This window comes from Solenopsis invicta, chromosome 3 (assembly GCF_016802725.1).
Source record: "Solenopsis invicta isolate M01_SB chromosome 3, UNIL_Sinv_3.0, whole genome shotgun sequence".
In the NCBI taxonomy this organism is placed as follows: Eukaryota; Metazoa; Arthropoda; class Insecta; order Hymenoptera; family Formicidae; genus Solenopsis; species Solenopsis invicta.
Genome location: NC_052666.1, coordinates 31,385,175 through 31,401,403, shown reverse-complemented (window position 1 = coordinate 31,401,403; position 16,229 = coordinate 31,385,175). Strand labels below are relative to the sequence as shown.

Sequence of the window (16,229 nt, the reverse complement as noted above, 5' to 3'; positions counted from 1 at the left end):
GTAAACCGTTTGAGACATGTGATTTATAATAAATTTAACACAATTCCAACTGTGTATAAATCTACACTGGGAGATAAAAATTCTTAAATTTCAATAAATATTTATTCCGATAGTATTAATGAAGTATTTATTTGCAGTACATAAATATTTACTGTATAAAAAAATAATACTTAAATTAGCGCTTCTTGTATTAAATGAATATATAGTACATATATATTTACATTTAGTAAATATTTTATTAGTATTATTCGACTAAGTATTTATTAAAATTTAGTAAATTTTTTCTTGGTGTATAAATCGAAACAAATTTACAGTTGTCTATCGTGTACACAAATTTTTGAATAGCTTATAGGATTTATATGCGGTAGAAGAGGTTTCGCAAAAAACAATCGGCAAACAATCAGACATGAGAATTGATACGCCCTGACGAGATTAGTCGCACGAGAGATATAAAAGAAACAATCGAAACAGGCTATTTGAAATCGAATCGATGACTCGAAATTCTTGAACTATTCGAATTCTATTTTTTTAGATTTGAAAACGAATCGAATCCACTGTGATTTGCACACCTGTACCTATCGCATATGAGTCTCTTCTATAAATTATTTCACGTGTCTTCGAATATCAACAACAATATATAGGCTATTATTTTGATCGAACGAAATGCCAAATCATTCATTTTATGATGAATCTTACCGACAAGTAAAATCCATTGTGCGATCGCTGCACAGCACCTCTATCTCCGACGATGGTTTTGCGCGCGAGAGTGAAAAGATATACGCGTATTCTCAGAGAAAACGTGAGATATACTCTGCCTCCGACGCATACATCGCGCGCAATAGTACGCGTCGTAATCTTACATCGTACGTTGCGTGCGTTTTGACATGAAGAAGTGATTTTCTTCGCGGAGCGTATGCGCACCAGACGCTTTCCAGAACGTGAAAAATAACTCCGGAACGACAGGCGATGAAATAAATTTCTTACGAAATTTATGCTCATTTGCATTTGTATTTGCGATACGTATCCGTTCATTCGACACAGGAAAATGGACTTGCGCCAAGACGTTACTTCGAGCGCAGATAAAACGTTCCGCTCCGCAGTTTCATTTTCGCGATTGTAATATCGTATGCTTGCGTGTATTTGGAATCTCTCTAGCTATGTCAAACGCGACATTTACAATTTATGTAAAAGACAATTATTTTCGACGTTAATATCTCGATGGTCGATGGTGAAGTCACATTGAAAAAAATTTTCTAAATTTTAATAATATTTATTCGAATAGTAACACTAATAAAATATTTACTTACTGTTCATAAATATTTACTCTATAAAAAAAACGATACTTGAATTAGTGGTTCTTGTATTAAATAAATACATATTTACATTTAATAGCTTGTATTTACATTTATTAGTAAATATTTAATTTAAGTTTTTTTTGGATAAATATCTATTAAAATTTAATAAATTTTTCCTCGCATAGAATCTTCTGTGATATATTGATTTATAAAAAGCTCAGAGGTTTAAAAATAAAAATTTATAACGTGCTTTCTATTATACTTATACATATATTTATTTTTAATATAATGTAATTATATTAAATAATACATTTGTTTTTATTGCAATGTAATATAATGAAAAATTCAATATTCACTTTTTAACAAAAAATGAAAGTAATACATCATTACCATTATTGTTACTTTATTATTATCATAACGATAATGAGAAGGGCGGAGTACTTTTTATCTCTGCTTTTTAATTATAATTTATCTAATTTGTCTTCTACAAGATAACGCACAACAAGATAACGCACAAGTAATATCTGAAAAAGCAATTCTCTAGTTTATGGAAGTGAAGTCACGGCGTGACTAATTTTAACTTTAATATTTACCGGCGTGCTTTTTTTGAAACGTTGAGAGAGCTACTTTTAAAATTGTTTTATTGCGCGATATTGCGCCTGCGAGATCAAAGTAATCCCGTACGATGTCACAAAAAAATACACGTTTCTCATTTCGAGATATTCCCGCGGCGAAATCTTCAAAATCAAAGTGCACCAAGTGCGAAGGATTTTGTTTTTCTTTTTTTTTCCTTTTTTCGAAAACCGCGACGCGTGTGTGCAGCGGTTTGTTCACGCTTGGCGGCAATGACGCGGAGAACGTAGTCGGGGGAGCAGTAAACTTCGCCGTCGTTTTTGGCTTTCGGTGTCGCGATAAAAGGCGCAGAACGGGTCTACACCGGTGTGCCAGAGGCGAAGGCGAAAGGGGAACAAGAGTGCGGGCGGGTAAATAAGCCGTGAGAGTTACCTCGCTCTATATATTCCGCATCAGGCGAAGCGGAGCGAGGTGAGGCCAGGCTAGCTCTGTCCCGCCATAAACCCGGTTTGTACGCCGCATGAATACTGGCGTCTTTATTTATGGCTTTTCGGGAAGAAGTTTGCCGCGACGGGACGCCGAGCCATCCAGCGACGACACGGCAGTCAACGTCGCGCCTTACGCTTTTCATCGATTTTCCGCGGCCGGCTGTGAACGAAAACGCCGCGGGTCATTGCGCGAATCCAACCGGAAAGCTCGACCCCGTCGAGCTTTTTCCACGCGGATGTAGAAGCAGTAGAATGGCTCGATGCAATCGGCACTATGATCCAGTTTTTTTAAGAACTCGTAAACTTTTGTCTCGGAATCCTGATCGTTTAATTCTGATATCCGACGCTCCCAATCTCTCCAACTCCAATAAATATGGAGTAATCTTCATTGCGCTTTTTCGACGTGTACTCCGAAGCATGAATCGTTTGATTGCAGTAATAAAATAATCGAGTATTTCCTACAAGAACCAAACAAGTTCAAAAAGTTAAATCTTCAGGAAACAGAAAAGACTTTTTATCTTCAATCCGTTCATTGTATAACTTTTTTCTGGACATATAAATAGATATAAGAACAAAGTTGTAGGTTTTAATTAATGTTTTGACGATTCACTAAAAAAGAAAAAAAAAGAAAAATCTCTGAACTTGTTTGATCTTTGCGAAAATTTTATATGTATTGCTATTTATATTTACATTTTTCATTTTTTATTTAATTTTTCTGCCAAAACAAAATCAGTTCACGATGTGACACTAGAGAATGATTTGGTGCCTCAATTCAGATTAAAAAAAAAAGAAAAATGGATTTGCTTGATTTTTGAAAGAAACTACGCAAAAATTAGCCTTTAGCTTCAATAATTAAATAAACGAAAGGATGAAAAACATTAGTGATTATAATAAGGATAATAAAATGTAAATATTGCAGATATATAAACATACGTAGAAAAGAATGATGTATTAACAGCGTTAAACCTAATTGGAAATAATTTTGATAATTTAAGGACAATATTAACAAAACAAAAATTGTGTTTCATTAAAACAGGAGTACGAGATTGAATTAACAAGATTAGATCTCGAATTAGCTTAAGGTACATAGTTAATACAACTTTTCCTGTGTACGATAGAAACTTTGATTTTGCGGAATACTCATAAACTTCAAGCGATTTTCATGTACTTTCCTCTCTCACATGTGCACGCGCTGTTACATAATCGTAAACGTGTTTGTTTGCTCCGTCTATAATCTCAGAAGCCGTCACAAAATCAATTTCAGAATGCACGGTGTGCTTTTGGTTTATATCCGAACGGCTCCCGATTTTACTGTCGGTGGAGAAGAGGCTCTCTTCCTTCCTCTCGCGCGCGTTTCTCCCTATCGTTCCGTCCCTCTTAAACATTTCCTTTCTATTCTTTTCCAAGTGTGTACATAAGTCTGCGTATGCAACTGGAAAACGTATCTGAGAACATATGCATTTGTGGGCACATATTGCGGCGACGTAAGATGAAACTCACATGTCTCACGGTATGTTCGAAGTTCTTTTATAGATTGGAATTTCCATGAGAGCAAGTTTTCATAAAAAGCAAACGTAAAGTTCAAAACGCGGAGAGAACGTAGCAAAGATCGTTTACGAATATATAATTCTCATTTAAATTCTAAAGTCTCGAAGATCCATAAAGAAGGTAAGCCGATCGGTGCGCTCGATTAAACGAAAATTTGTGAAGCGTCTGGTCTTTACAGTAGCAATCGACGAATTAAAAGATCGTGAGTTGTAAGTTCGGTGTATTACGAAAAGATTGTTTCCGCGCAATTATTTAATTGATTTATCAGAACCGCTATGAGTGCGGTTCGGCGACTTCATTCGTTTCCTCCCGCGATAACGTATTTGCCGATAGTTCGTGCGCGAATAGATTCCGATAGTTTTCCGTATGCGGAAACGGACGCGGCAGAGTTGGCAATCTGCCATATATCAGAGCCTGATCTCGAGTATCAAACTTTTATTCGAAATGGATAAAACTTTTATCCGAAATGACAGTGAAAAAAGATAACAGTGACAAGGGCACGTGAGAGGAACACGTCGCGCCGTCATTCTCGTTTATTCTCGTTACACGTCGCGGAACATCTTACTGCGAGGCAAACTGTGCATCCTGATGCGATGTTAAAAGACTAAAATTTTATTGTTGAGACCTTTATGGCATGTGAAATAACGTGATTACGTAGACGGAAAGGGCTTCACATGGAACAAAAACTTCTGATAAACATCCATTAGACTTCTGCCACGGAGATTCGGAACCTCCATTAGAAGTTCATTAGACTTTTAATGGACATTCACTAGAAATCCATAGTTTCGCATTTTATAGGTCCATTGGATCTTCATTCGACCTTGATTAGAAGCATTCATAGATGTCTATTAGATATCTATGTTATGTTATTTAATTAGATGTTTCATAGAATTTCGATGAATAATTAATAGACTGAAAATTTAATTCAAGTTTCTTTATAGATGCGTTTTAACTCTAAAAAATATTAAAGTAACATTTTACTTACTCTCGTTTAGGAGCCTAATTTTGGTGGCTTGCTTTCAAAAGGAATTGAAAAATATCATAATGTTATGTCTTTTATTCTATTCTGTCTATCTGACTTTTACCATAGAGATGAAAATTCTATGAAATTATAAAGGATTATATGTTTAATGTGGAATACTTTTGCTGAAATATCTATAAGAAATTTAATTAGATTTGAAAACATTTTTGTTGGATTATCAAAATAAATTATGTAGAACGCTCAAACTAGTTACTAAAATATCAAAACTTATAACAACATTGTTCATCATCCTTGAATTTTTTTTTATAATAATTTTCATGGTTCAACAAGAAATTATTTTCAGCTTTGCATCTAGCTAAAATCTAATTGAGATATTTCAGTAAAATCGCTCTTTCCGTGTTAAAAAAAAAAAAAAACTATTTCCGTGTACACACAACTAAAATTTAAAGGCTCGATTAAAGCTGCACGTAAATTCATAAAATCTACGATTTTGGTACTCAAGTAAACAAGTTTGAATGTTTTCCGTCGATTTACATTGTCTACACGGTGGGATCTACAATGATATTTTTACGAGGCACGAGGGCAAAAATCAACTTCCCTTAATCGGCTTTTCTCAAGCCCTTTGTAAACAGCGTCTATCTAGTCGCGAACGAGCGCGAAGGTCTTTAGTCTTGGCAGAAATTATCCGATCAAGACTTAATTTACGAGAAAATTGTAAAACGCGGACAATAGGAAAAAAATTGAAAATATCTATTTATCATATCTATTTTGTTTTTTTACGGATATTTGAATTTATATCTAATCTATGAAAGTTCTAAACGTAAGAAAGAAACGAAGAAATAGAATTAAATTGAAAAATAATGAGAAATTAAAATTGAATTAAATGAAATGAGAAGTACGGAATTGAAAAAATTATGAACAAATGAACATATTAATTCAAAGGATTTGATAAAATTTTATTATAGCGTAATTAATTATTATAATGTAACAATATATTACACGAATAATATATCAATTAATAGATAATATGTGATGTAACATGATAAGGGACAATTTATTGCCAGCAGTACAATTCTATAATAGTTTCTGTCGTGCTAACCGCATCAATAATATAGTTTCCTAAACTATAGCGTTGCCAAAATGCAGAAACGATACGCCTATTTTGATGTTAATTGCGTCTCTGAATTACAATCGTTATTATTCCCAGAGTAATTACTTATTTGCCGTTTTATTTGATCATTCCCACGTCGGTAATAATACGGCCGCCATTGTTTGTATTTCGGACCTTTGACGAAGAATTTGTGGCCCGTATTACGGTTTCCGTGGCCAAAGCCACCGTGACAATACGGTGGCCGTAGTTATGCGGGACTATGTCTCCGGGTTGTCCGGCTAGTTTCAAACTAGAGCCCCGTCTAAAATCGTACAGAGTTACGGCATTGTTCGAGCGGAGCGCGCTAACACGGTGACGTCATTGTTGGTTACAGTGATCGGTCACGAACGCTAAGCAATAACAACGCGAATGTGATCCGACGACGCTCTCGCATCGTTCTCTGTCCGTTCTCAACTTCATAAATCCGAATTTGGATTTACCGAGCCCGTCGAATGGACCCGATCTATCCGACTGAGATCGATGAGCGAGACAAGCTCTCGCGTAAAGAAACGTAATTATCTCGAGGCAGTTGTACGACAGCTTCGCGGTTTTTGCGGTTTCGTATTTTGCGTCTTGCATTTTATCTCGCGAATAATTGTGGCGGGGGGGAGGAGGAGGGGAAGGGGAAAAAAAGGTTTTCGTAAAAAGTGTGCCACGGCATTACGTCCAACGCGGGCGGTACATTAGCGAAATCAAAAAATACAAAATATATGAGATGTTTATTCCGCCGCGTGTTATTTAACATTATTTCGCAGCATTTTTCATTTTTTTTAAACAAAGACGTGTGCGTGTCCGTACTCTACTTACCTTTCTGGTTTTTACTATTCCTTCTCCCTTCCTCCGTAAGTTTCTTGATAAAGTAATAAAAAAAAGGGTCTTGCATTTGTTACATTTTTACTGTAACTATCCGTCTTTGGGAGCATCGCAACGTCCCTGGGGAGATACTGACTGATGAACTTTTTATTTACAGCGGGGAAACGTGAAATAGAGGGAAGCACGAAAAAGCGGGAAGATTGTCAGTTTTTTTTTCTTTCTTCCGCGAAAAACGTGAAAACCGCGAGCGGTTCATCTTGAAAAACGCAAAGGCACGCGAGAAGCAAGTGCAGGCGGTTGTTTTCGCTGTGTTACGAATCAGGTTATTGTTGTGTTAACAGAACGGAGACGATATTAGCGGCGAACGAATCGACGCCGTTGCAACTCGCGACTTGGGCACCGCACGGTAACGCCCTGATCTACATTTACCAGAACAATATCTACTACAGACCGGAGGCGGAGGTGGTCAACGACTATCAAATAACCACTACCGGAGTGTTTGGAACCATTTACAATGGAGTGCCGGATTGGGTGTACGAAGGTAAGTGGCTCAACAGAAATATATATCGTACATATATTTATTTTTTATTAGAATTATTTAATCCGGGAGTGATTTAGTCACCTGGAATGATTTTGACACTTCAGTGATGATAAAATAAAGCTCAACAATTTTTTTTACTGATCAAAAATATTTATTTTTATTTTTCTTTATTTAAAAAAAAACATTGATTAAAAATTTATATACATAGTAATTTTAAATAAAACTGATAATCACTTATGCAAAAAAAAATTGGATGATTCTGGGGTTAACTGAAGTGCTGCTATAAGTAAATTTTTACTAATTGTTTTCGTTAGTAAAATTTTGATAGCGTAAAATAATAAGATTTATTTACATTAAAATAATGCTGATTATTTTACTATCTTGCAACCTGGAAAGTAAATATTTAACAGGGTACAACAAATTTTTAATTTAATGAGTAAATTTTCACCCAAAGTATTAATGTGAGAAAAATACGAGTGGCACTACAGGATTAACAAGAGTTTTCGCATGAAGAACGTGTTTGTTTAAAAACGTGGTTGTAGCATTTTAAATCATACTCATCTTCGCAATATTACTCCTCTTTATACTTTTATTCGGAAGTATTGTAGGAATTAAAATTGAATGAAAGAGACAGTGAATTGGGTTAAAGGTATAAGTCTATCTAAGCGCAAATCTCATGTAAAGCTGATATATCGGACTACACTTTTTTTTCTGTGGCCAAACTAGGATACGAAAGAGTATTTCAATTCATTGCACACGTATGGCAACAATTCAGCGAGTCACGCAATATTTTTCATTTATCCCCTTTGAGGGATATGTTTCTACAGAACGTACATACAACAACCTCCGCGTAAAAATATTTCATTTATTTTTTATGAAACATCCGTTTAAAGCGGAACTGGCACGCCAACAACACGAGCCGGAATACGAGCGATACGATGCGTTAAATAATTCGGCGGATATTGTCCGCTCTGTAATTTCATTTAACTGAAATGCGCGAGATTAGAGAAGGACGTCTTGTTGCTGCTTATGCCGTTCTCTTCCCGTGCTAAGTAATAAGAAATTAGCTTTATGCTAATGGTTAATTAGAAATGCAAATTAATCTGGCATTTACCGAGGAAGAAAATATTTATAGTTGAATTCTACGCACGTACCGTCTCCCTTCTGTCGACGCTCTTTCGAGTCTAATTCACGCTGGAAATAAATATGTATCTCAAAGAAATTGAAATACGTAAGAAATCAAGTGTCAATCGCGTCATAGGATTATAAAATTAGAATTCTCGTTATTTTTTGTCTAAAATTGAAACCTTTACAGATATTGCGAACTCTTAAAATATTGCTTACTAACCGAATTCGTCAGTTTCCATATTTTGTACGAAACGTTAATATAGCGCGACACGAAAGAGGCTTCGTGTATGTACATTCGACATTGTAATTCGCGCGGCCGATACTCCTGGGGCTCTCATGCGTTTGCATATTGCTGTGCCTTCATCAACCATGCTCTTTTTCCGCCCTTCCCTTGTCCCTTTGGACGTCGTACCTCGTTTTATCGGGGCGACTACAACGGCGAATCAACGGATGAGGCGCATAAAAATTCATCGGTATCAATCAAGAAAGTAAGTCCGCGGACAACGTGAGAGTTTGACGGTTACGCGGTCTCACTTCCAGTAGATTTAGTTCCTATATCCTGAGTGACGCCCGTCGCGATGAATATGTATGCCGCGACGATAATAAATTCGGCATCGATTCCACACGTGTGGAAACACGCGGGGAAGGAGAAAAAGGGAAGAAAGAGAGAAGGGTAGATGGAAACAATAGCTTTTTCCAATTTGTTTCAATCATACGAAGATACCCGCAGCTAATTTGATCAAAATGTTAAAGACCGCGTTATTCGTGAAATATGTCCGCGTCGAGCGTTTGGAAATAATTCTGTACTGTTGACATTAAAAAATTTTATTAATTAAATAGCTCGCTCGGGAAGTCATGCGTCGCGATAAAGCCGACTTTGTCGTCGAACGCCGGCAACAACGAACGGGGGGATAATTGATGATTATTATTGCTGGCGATTGTTATCGCCGTTTCGCTTTTCCGACAGGTCCGCATAAAAACGCTCGCGGCCATGAAAAATCGCGCTTAGTATCGCGAAATCGGGGATAACGAGTGGATCGACGGGGGACGCGCGTATCCCCATATTTAGAGGGATAGCCGCGGCAAATTGACCGGATTCATAGCGCCGATGTCATTATCAGTTGGGCCGGGCCATCTGCCGCCGCTTGAAAAGCGACGGAAAAAGCCGGGGCATATGATTTAAAATGCAGAATCGCGCGCGCACTATGCGCTTTTACACGTGTGTACGTACAATTCCGACCGATTGCCTCGCAAGGCCGACGGTGTTCTCGCCATTGCGAATGCGGGTGATTTCGGCGATGTCACACCATATTCATACGCGCGTTTCCCGAGTTACAACAAACATTTTGTTGAAATGTTGAGAATTTTTTAATTAACAACGTTCCTGGATTTTCGACGTGTCCATCGATAGCGTCAGCGATTCCCCGTTTTAAAGTTTTTTTTACGATTCTTCTTTTCCTTTCTTGTTTATTTTATACTTTTATTGCAGGGTTTTTTAGAGAAATAAAATATGATGAAACATTTGGAGATATAACATCCGAAAAGAAATTCAAATATCGCAGGCTGTATGATCGCTCAAAGTTATAATATAGATTAAATAAATAGTTGAAAAGTGGAGGATCATGTATACTTTTTCTCGAGATTTACATGAAAAGAACGGTTTGCTAAAGTATAGTTTATTTCCCATTCGATAGTTATATTTGTACTTAAATAAACGCTGCAAATGATATATTGATATTTCAGAAACATATTACTATGATTTTTCACCAATTAATTCATTATATAAGCTTTTCTGCAACACGTTGCAAAACGTTTTAAGCAATTAGTATCGCCTTTCAAAGTATTGAATTTATGAAAAATAATTACTAAACATAAATAATTATTAACACTTATTTATTAATAATTAATCAAGAAAAAGAATCAAATATTCAACAATTAATAAATAAAGACTTTGAAATAATTGACTTGATTATAATTTTGTAATCGACATATTTTTATTTATATAAATTATTAATTTTATTATTATCTCTTATTAATTTTACATTAATATTGTTTATTGCAATAAAATTAATAGAATTTAGAAAGTTTGATAGATTTTATAAAAATATCGATTTAATTTTTAAAATAACTGCAAATATGTACATACCATAAATATAAAATATTCTACAATAAATCTTTTATGGAAACGTAAAAATTCAATCATTAATGTATGATTGAATATAAACCGCATGAAAACTTAGCATCCATAAAATTGCATGATTATATTTTTATGAACTATATAATCATATCACTAGTTCCTATTTTAAAGTATTGTTGGCACGCAAAACAAGATGTAATTTGTTAAATTTTTGTCTATATTGCTCATTTCCCATTTTGTATTTTTGTTATTATAATAAATGTTACTTATATTAAATAAAAATATTGATGAGTGGTACGATTTAGGAGGCCAAAAATGTAGCTAGATAGAAATCTGAAAAGAACTTTTTTGTTAGATTAATAAAATAATTATGTGCGCTCGAACTAATTACTAGTCAAAACTTTCTGCCGCCTTGATCATCATGCTTGAGTGTTCTATTATACATAATTATTTTGATATAGTCTAACAAAAAGAAATATTTTTACTATCTAGCTAAATTGTTACTTCAGCACAATTGTTCTTTCCGCGCACGTATTCGAGATCCTCGCAATTGCGATCTTTCGCACAATCGATCGGCGACTAGACCGAATAATTAAATCGTGCCCCCATCGCGCGTCCTATGATTGATCTCTCTCCGCACGTCCCAGCGGGTAGATGATAGAAATTGTTTACGCATCTCTGTTGTTGATTTATTGCGAAAGTTGCGGGTGGATCGCGAGTCGTTTTGCCGGTCGGCGCGACGCCCGGTCCGCGTTTTGTTTTCCACTGCCGGAAGTGGTGCCGCAAATGTGCGAGATCGCGGTGGGATTCTACAGGGAACTGATAACTTCGTGATATATCTACACGCAGATGCGATATCAAGGGGACCGAAACACAACGCCGCTCGTCCATTTTCCAGAGTAGACAGAAATCCTGGCGATCCTATGTACGTACGCGCCGCGGTCAATAATGAGTACGCAGTGAGAGCTGCGTTGCCTGTTTATTTTAAATCACGAGCATTTTAAAACGGCACGGATGAGAATATTTGTTGAATCAAGGTATAATGAACTACGTAAATTTTAATGAACAGGAACGACCGCGTTATATATTTTCAGGAAAATCTGCTCAGCAATGAGCGTTTTCTTCGCATTCTTAACTAATGATTCGTCCATTGATTCGTCCACTTGCAATTTAAATATAACTGCTAATCTATAAATAAAACGAGATTACTATAATTTCATTAAAAAATTTTATTCATCGAATCTCTAAGAAAAATCATTTCATATACACTGAAGGGAAAAGTTTCTAAACTTTAATAAATATTTATTCAAATAGTATTATAAAATATTGCTATAAAATAATGCTACTAGACTTATCTAATAAGATAAACAATGAAAAAATTAAATTTTTTTGGATTTAAATAACACTGTGAGTCATTACACTTTTTTTATTACTATTTGAATTTTATTTATTAAAATAGTACATCAGTTATTTCATAGAGCAATATGTTCTGTTTATAATTGACACAACTTAATGATTTCGAAAATTTTTTGGAAAAATACATACGTGTCACTTAGGTTGCATTAAATTATACAGTTTTAAGACATCATTACTTTTTTTAAATATATACCACTTGGGTTAAGATTGGAAGATTTTTCAATGAAAATAAAAAATAGTATTATTTGGATTTTGTAGAAAAATTAAAAATTTGATTACTTGGGTTGGAATAGAAAAAATTTTTATTGAAAATACAAAAGTAGTACCACTTGGATTTTGTAGAAAAAAAATAAAAATTTCAAACACACACACACACACACACACACACACACACCTACACACCTTTTTTATCTTTTTTGAAAAAATACAGTTACGAAATTTTTTATAGTACTTTAATGAGTATAATAAATGTTGCTAAAAGATTAATAGTTCAGTACACGGAAAAATGATTGCAATATACTAAATATTTTTAAGACTCTTTTGAAACAGGTTTTCTTTTGAGAGAACCTGCGTCGTTTCTACGATCTTCCAATCGTTAAATTATGATGACAATGTGTTTGTAATTCTCAAATTTCTTCCTCGAATTCGGATAGTATCAAAGTCAGTTTTGAAGCGTTAATTTCCTTGTTTTTGTCTGCTAAACTAAAACATAACAATACGAATTTAGACGTGATTTCAATTTTTGACGAACGGAAAAATACACTTTAAATTATATAATCGTATATAATTCATACTTATCGTTCTTGAAAGATTTCTTGGCTAACGAAAATAAAGCTTCTTTTAGATGCGTTGGAATCTTCGTAGGGATCATAATACGATTCATATAACGAAAACATTTTTCACGGGAGGACACAATAATTGTTGTAGTAATTTTTCGTCTCGAGCGAAATATTTTACCAGAGAAATTTCTTAAGAGACGATGTAGCCAAGTGCCGTAAAAAAAGTGGTGTGACAAGTGGTGTGTCACTTTTTCTAGATGTGCGACAAAATTTGCTTGTTTCATTAATCGACGTATGTGGCCCTAATGGGACAATATTGAAACATAATGAATAGTGAGATATTGAATAGTGAGATTTTGCGGGACTATTTCTAAGTATTTGTATATCGTACCTCTTTCTCAAGACCTTGAATGTCGTTGACCACCAGACCGATCATAAGATTAATCAGAACGATACTGGCGAGCATGACGAAGACCATGAACACGATTCCACTTGTGACTGGTAGAAAATTTTTCTTACCGTCTTTAATTTCAAACAGCTTGTCGTAGTCATACTCGCCCATCATCATTACCACAGTTATCTTTATAGAACTCCAGAAATTGACAAATTGATTGTTTCCGCGAAACAGAACGGCAAAACTTAATGCGAATCCAATCATCAAGGAGCCAAATGCTAAAAAAAAAAATAATAAAAATGTCTTAAAATATAAAAGTTAATTATAATAACAAAAGTCTCAGATAAATTCTTATGTAATATCATTAACGTGATTTTTTAAATCCGAATTTATTTCTCTACTAATTACATATAATTACTTATAATTGTTTATAATCTTATTTTTGGTTAAAGAATTCGTCATATGAAGCCTGAAAAGCATTAGTCTAAACAATAAGTCATGAAATTAATAATTGCTCACAAAGGCAAGCATTATGTTTGAATTACAACTACTCTGCGTCAAGATTTTTTTTTTTATGTATTATATAAATAGCAAACTTTAAGAAAAAAAAAACAGTTTTTTGATAGAAAGTTGAAAAAAACTAATTTTTACATTTTGTAATAAAGTTGTTGTAAGGTGTATAAATCATAGTATAATTTGCTCTAAGAAAAAACGATATATTAATTACTTTGGTTAACCTTTAGAATGTTTGTTAACACCGTGTAAAACATGAGTGCGTAATCTCCCCACATTAGAACTCGGCTAATTAACAACATCATTTGCATCCAACTCAGCAAGATTGCGATGCTGATGGAATGTAGCATCCAATCCATGCAATGCTGAGACTCAATTTCTTCCTTTGAACACTTTGCGAACCCTCCCGCTATCGATATTATCAAGGATAGTATGACGCATATGAATGACAACCACGTTTCTAGTTGTCTCAAATAATACCTGAAATGTTTAGGAATATAAGTCAAGCATCAATTAATCGAAAAATGCAAACTTTTATTATTTGGGTGAGTATTTACTTTGGTTCTAATATAATTTGAATTATATTGTGAAGCAAAAGAACAGGTTGCTACTATTCTTCGAGTCGCCACGTGATCAGCATCATTTTGTGCAAACATTAAAGCATAGTTCGAAAGAGAAATAACAAAGGACAAGTGTGTAAGTATAAGAAGAAAGAAAAATATTCTTAATCTCTCCCATTTTAATCTTAGAAAAGTCTCTACAACTGGATTCTGTAATATTGCCAGTTGCTTCATATCCGAAGTTGCGGCAATAATGGCTGTGACTACTTCCATTTGCGCCTGATCTCTTGGAGCCAATATACCAAAGTCGACAATGATCTTTAACAAAAGTTATTTGTTAGAATTCAGTAAAAAGAACATAGTATAATACTAGAATAGTATCTATATCTGCACATAGGAAGGTTTAACGGAAAACTATGGGGCAATCCTTACATTCTCGTATTTCTTTGTATCAGAATTATCGGTTGCAAGACTTTGTACGCAAGAATTCAAGACGTCTGTTAAAAAGTCGAATGGTTGCGCAATATGATGAAATAACGCATCCACGGCGGTGACTCCCGTGTCTGTTTCTTCAGCTAAATTAGCTCCACATCTGAGCAAAGCTTGTACGCACTCGCGATGACCCTGATAAACTGCTCTATGAAGAGCAGTATGATTGTTCTAAACGAATAAAGTTAATATAAAATTTTGATGTATATAATTTTGACTGAAATTTTAATTTATTTGTAAACTGCTGCATCTAATATGGCTAACCTGATCGTGTATGTCAATGAACGGGCGTGAAATTGTTTTAAGTAGAACCGTGTGTTTCAATATTCCCTGTACTCGCGGCGATGTGAAGAGGTGTACTTCCGGAGTTCTGGCATTTATAGAGTGGGGATGCACCATGTAATAATAATATCTTCGTTGCTTCTGCACTGCCTAGCTCTATCGCACGGTACACAGCAGTGTTACCTAGCAAAGTTGAACATGATTATATTTGTGTTATTTTACAAATGACACGCACACAAATGATATATCTAGCAATGAGTGTTTTCATTGGCAATGACGGATTTGTGGTCAGGTATAAATTTGGACAATGACACAGGATGATTCTATCTAATGCATAACGTTCAATTGATTGACTAATACCCGTTTCCGGATGAACAGCGTTAACAAACGCCCACGCTTCCACTAGGTTTTTAACGATTTCGACGAACTTAGTCATCTCATTGAGATCGTAGCTTTTCACCGTGCTTCCTGCTAAGAGTAACGGAATAATCCCGAGCTCGTCTTCAACATTCACATTTACTACGTCTTCGACTAAAACGCGCACAACGGCTGCGTGATTATTTTCCACCGCATAATGCAAGGGCGTTCGTCCTTTGCAGTCGGGTATTGGCAACTAAAACAAAGTATTTAAGAAAGGAGCGTAATTTCTATTGTTTTACTCAGACTTGTTGTTAGTAGAAATTTACGCCTCATGTTTGATGTACGAACCTGTTTTTCTAACGGGCTATATTTTATGTTCGCGGTGTATAAACTATCAGGGATGTCGATCTTAGATGAGTAGATACAGATTTTGATGTCGACGTCTCCTCCATGCTCAAGAAGCCACTTTGTCACATCAGCATTACCGCTGTACGCTGTGTAATAAAATGCGCACCTACCAATATTATCTATGCTGTTTATATCGGCGCCTCTTTTGTAGAGTTGATTCAACAGATCTATGTTTCCTTGCCACGCAGCCATCTGCAGAGCTGTTATTTGAAGAATTCCTAATGGACGTACGTATTTATTTTCGCGATCGCGCGCCAAAATTTCACTCGCATCGTCGAACTTTCCATTTTTGATCGCTGTTATGAGCGCAATATGGTCCGAATCGTATTCTTCCATTGAGATTTTTTCGTTTTTGTACGTCAACAAAAATTGA

General features: G+C 35.1%; 2 protein-coding genes across 16 annotated transcripts in view; one reads left to right on the top strand and one right to left on the bottom strand.

Annotated features, from left to right (window-relative positions):
- The window catches only part of LOC120356820 (dipeptidyl aminopeptidase-like protein 6), a 528,524-nt gene that overhangs the window by 378,162 nt on the left and 134,133 nt on the right, over positions 1-16,229 (top strand). For all 15 annotated transcript variants that reach the window (XM_039447189.1, XM_039447190.1, XM_039447202.1 and 12 more), the window contains one exon: positions 7,191-7,390. In XM_039447189.1, the coding sequence (XP_039303123.1) occupies positions 7,191-7,390 (200 nt within the window). The remainder of the gene's footprint in view (positions 1-7,190; positions 7,391-16,229) is intronic.
- On the bottom strand, positions 12,433-16,192 carry LOC105204584 (transient receptor potential channel pyrexia). Its single transcript, XM_026132093.2, is given in 11 exon segments — positions 12,433-12,773; positions 12,866-13,152; positions 13,242-13,522; positions 13,972-14,237; positions 14,315-14,356; positions 14,358-14,635; positions 14,750-14,977; positions 15,071-15,122; positions 15,124-15,271; positions 15,449-15,701; positions 15,797-16,192. Coding segments are annotated over 11 exon segments (2,307 nt in total). The 3' UTR covers positions 12,433-12,697.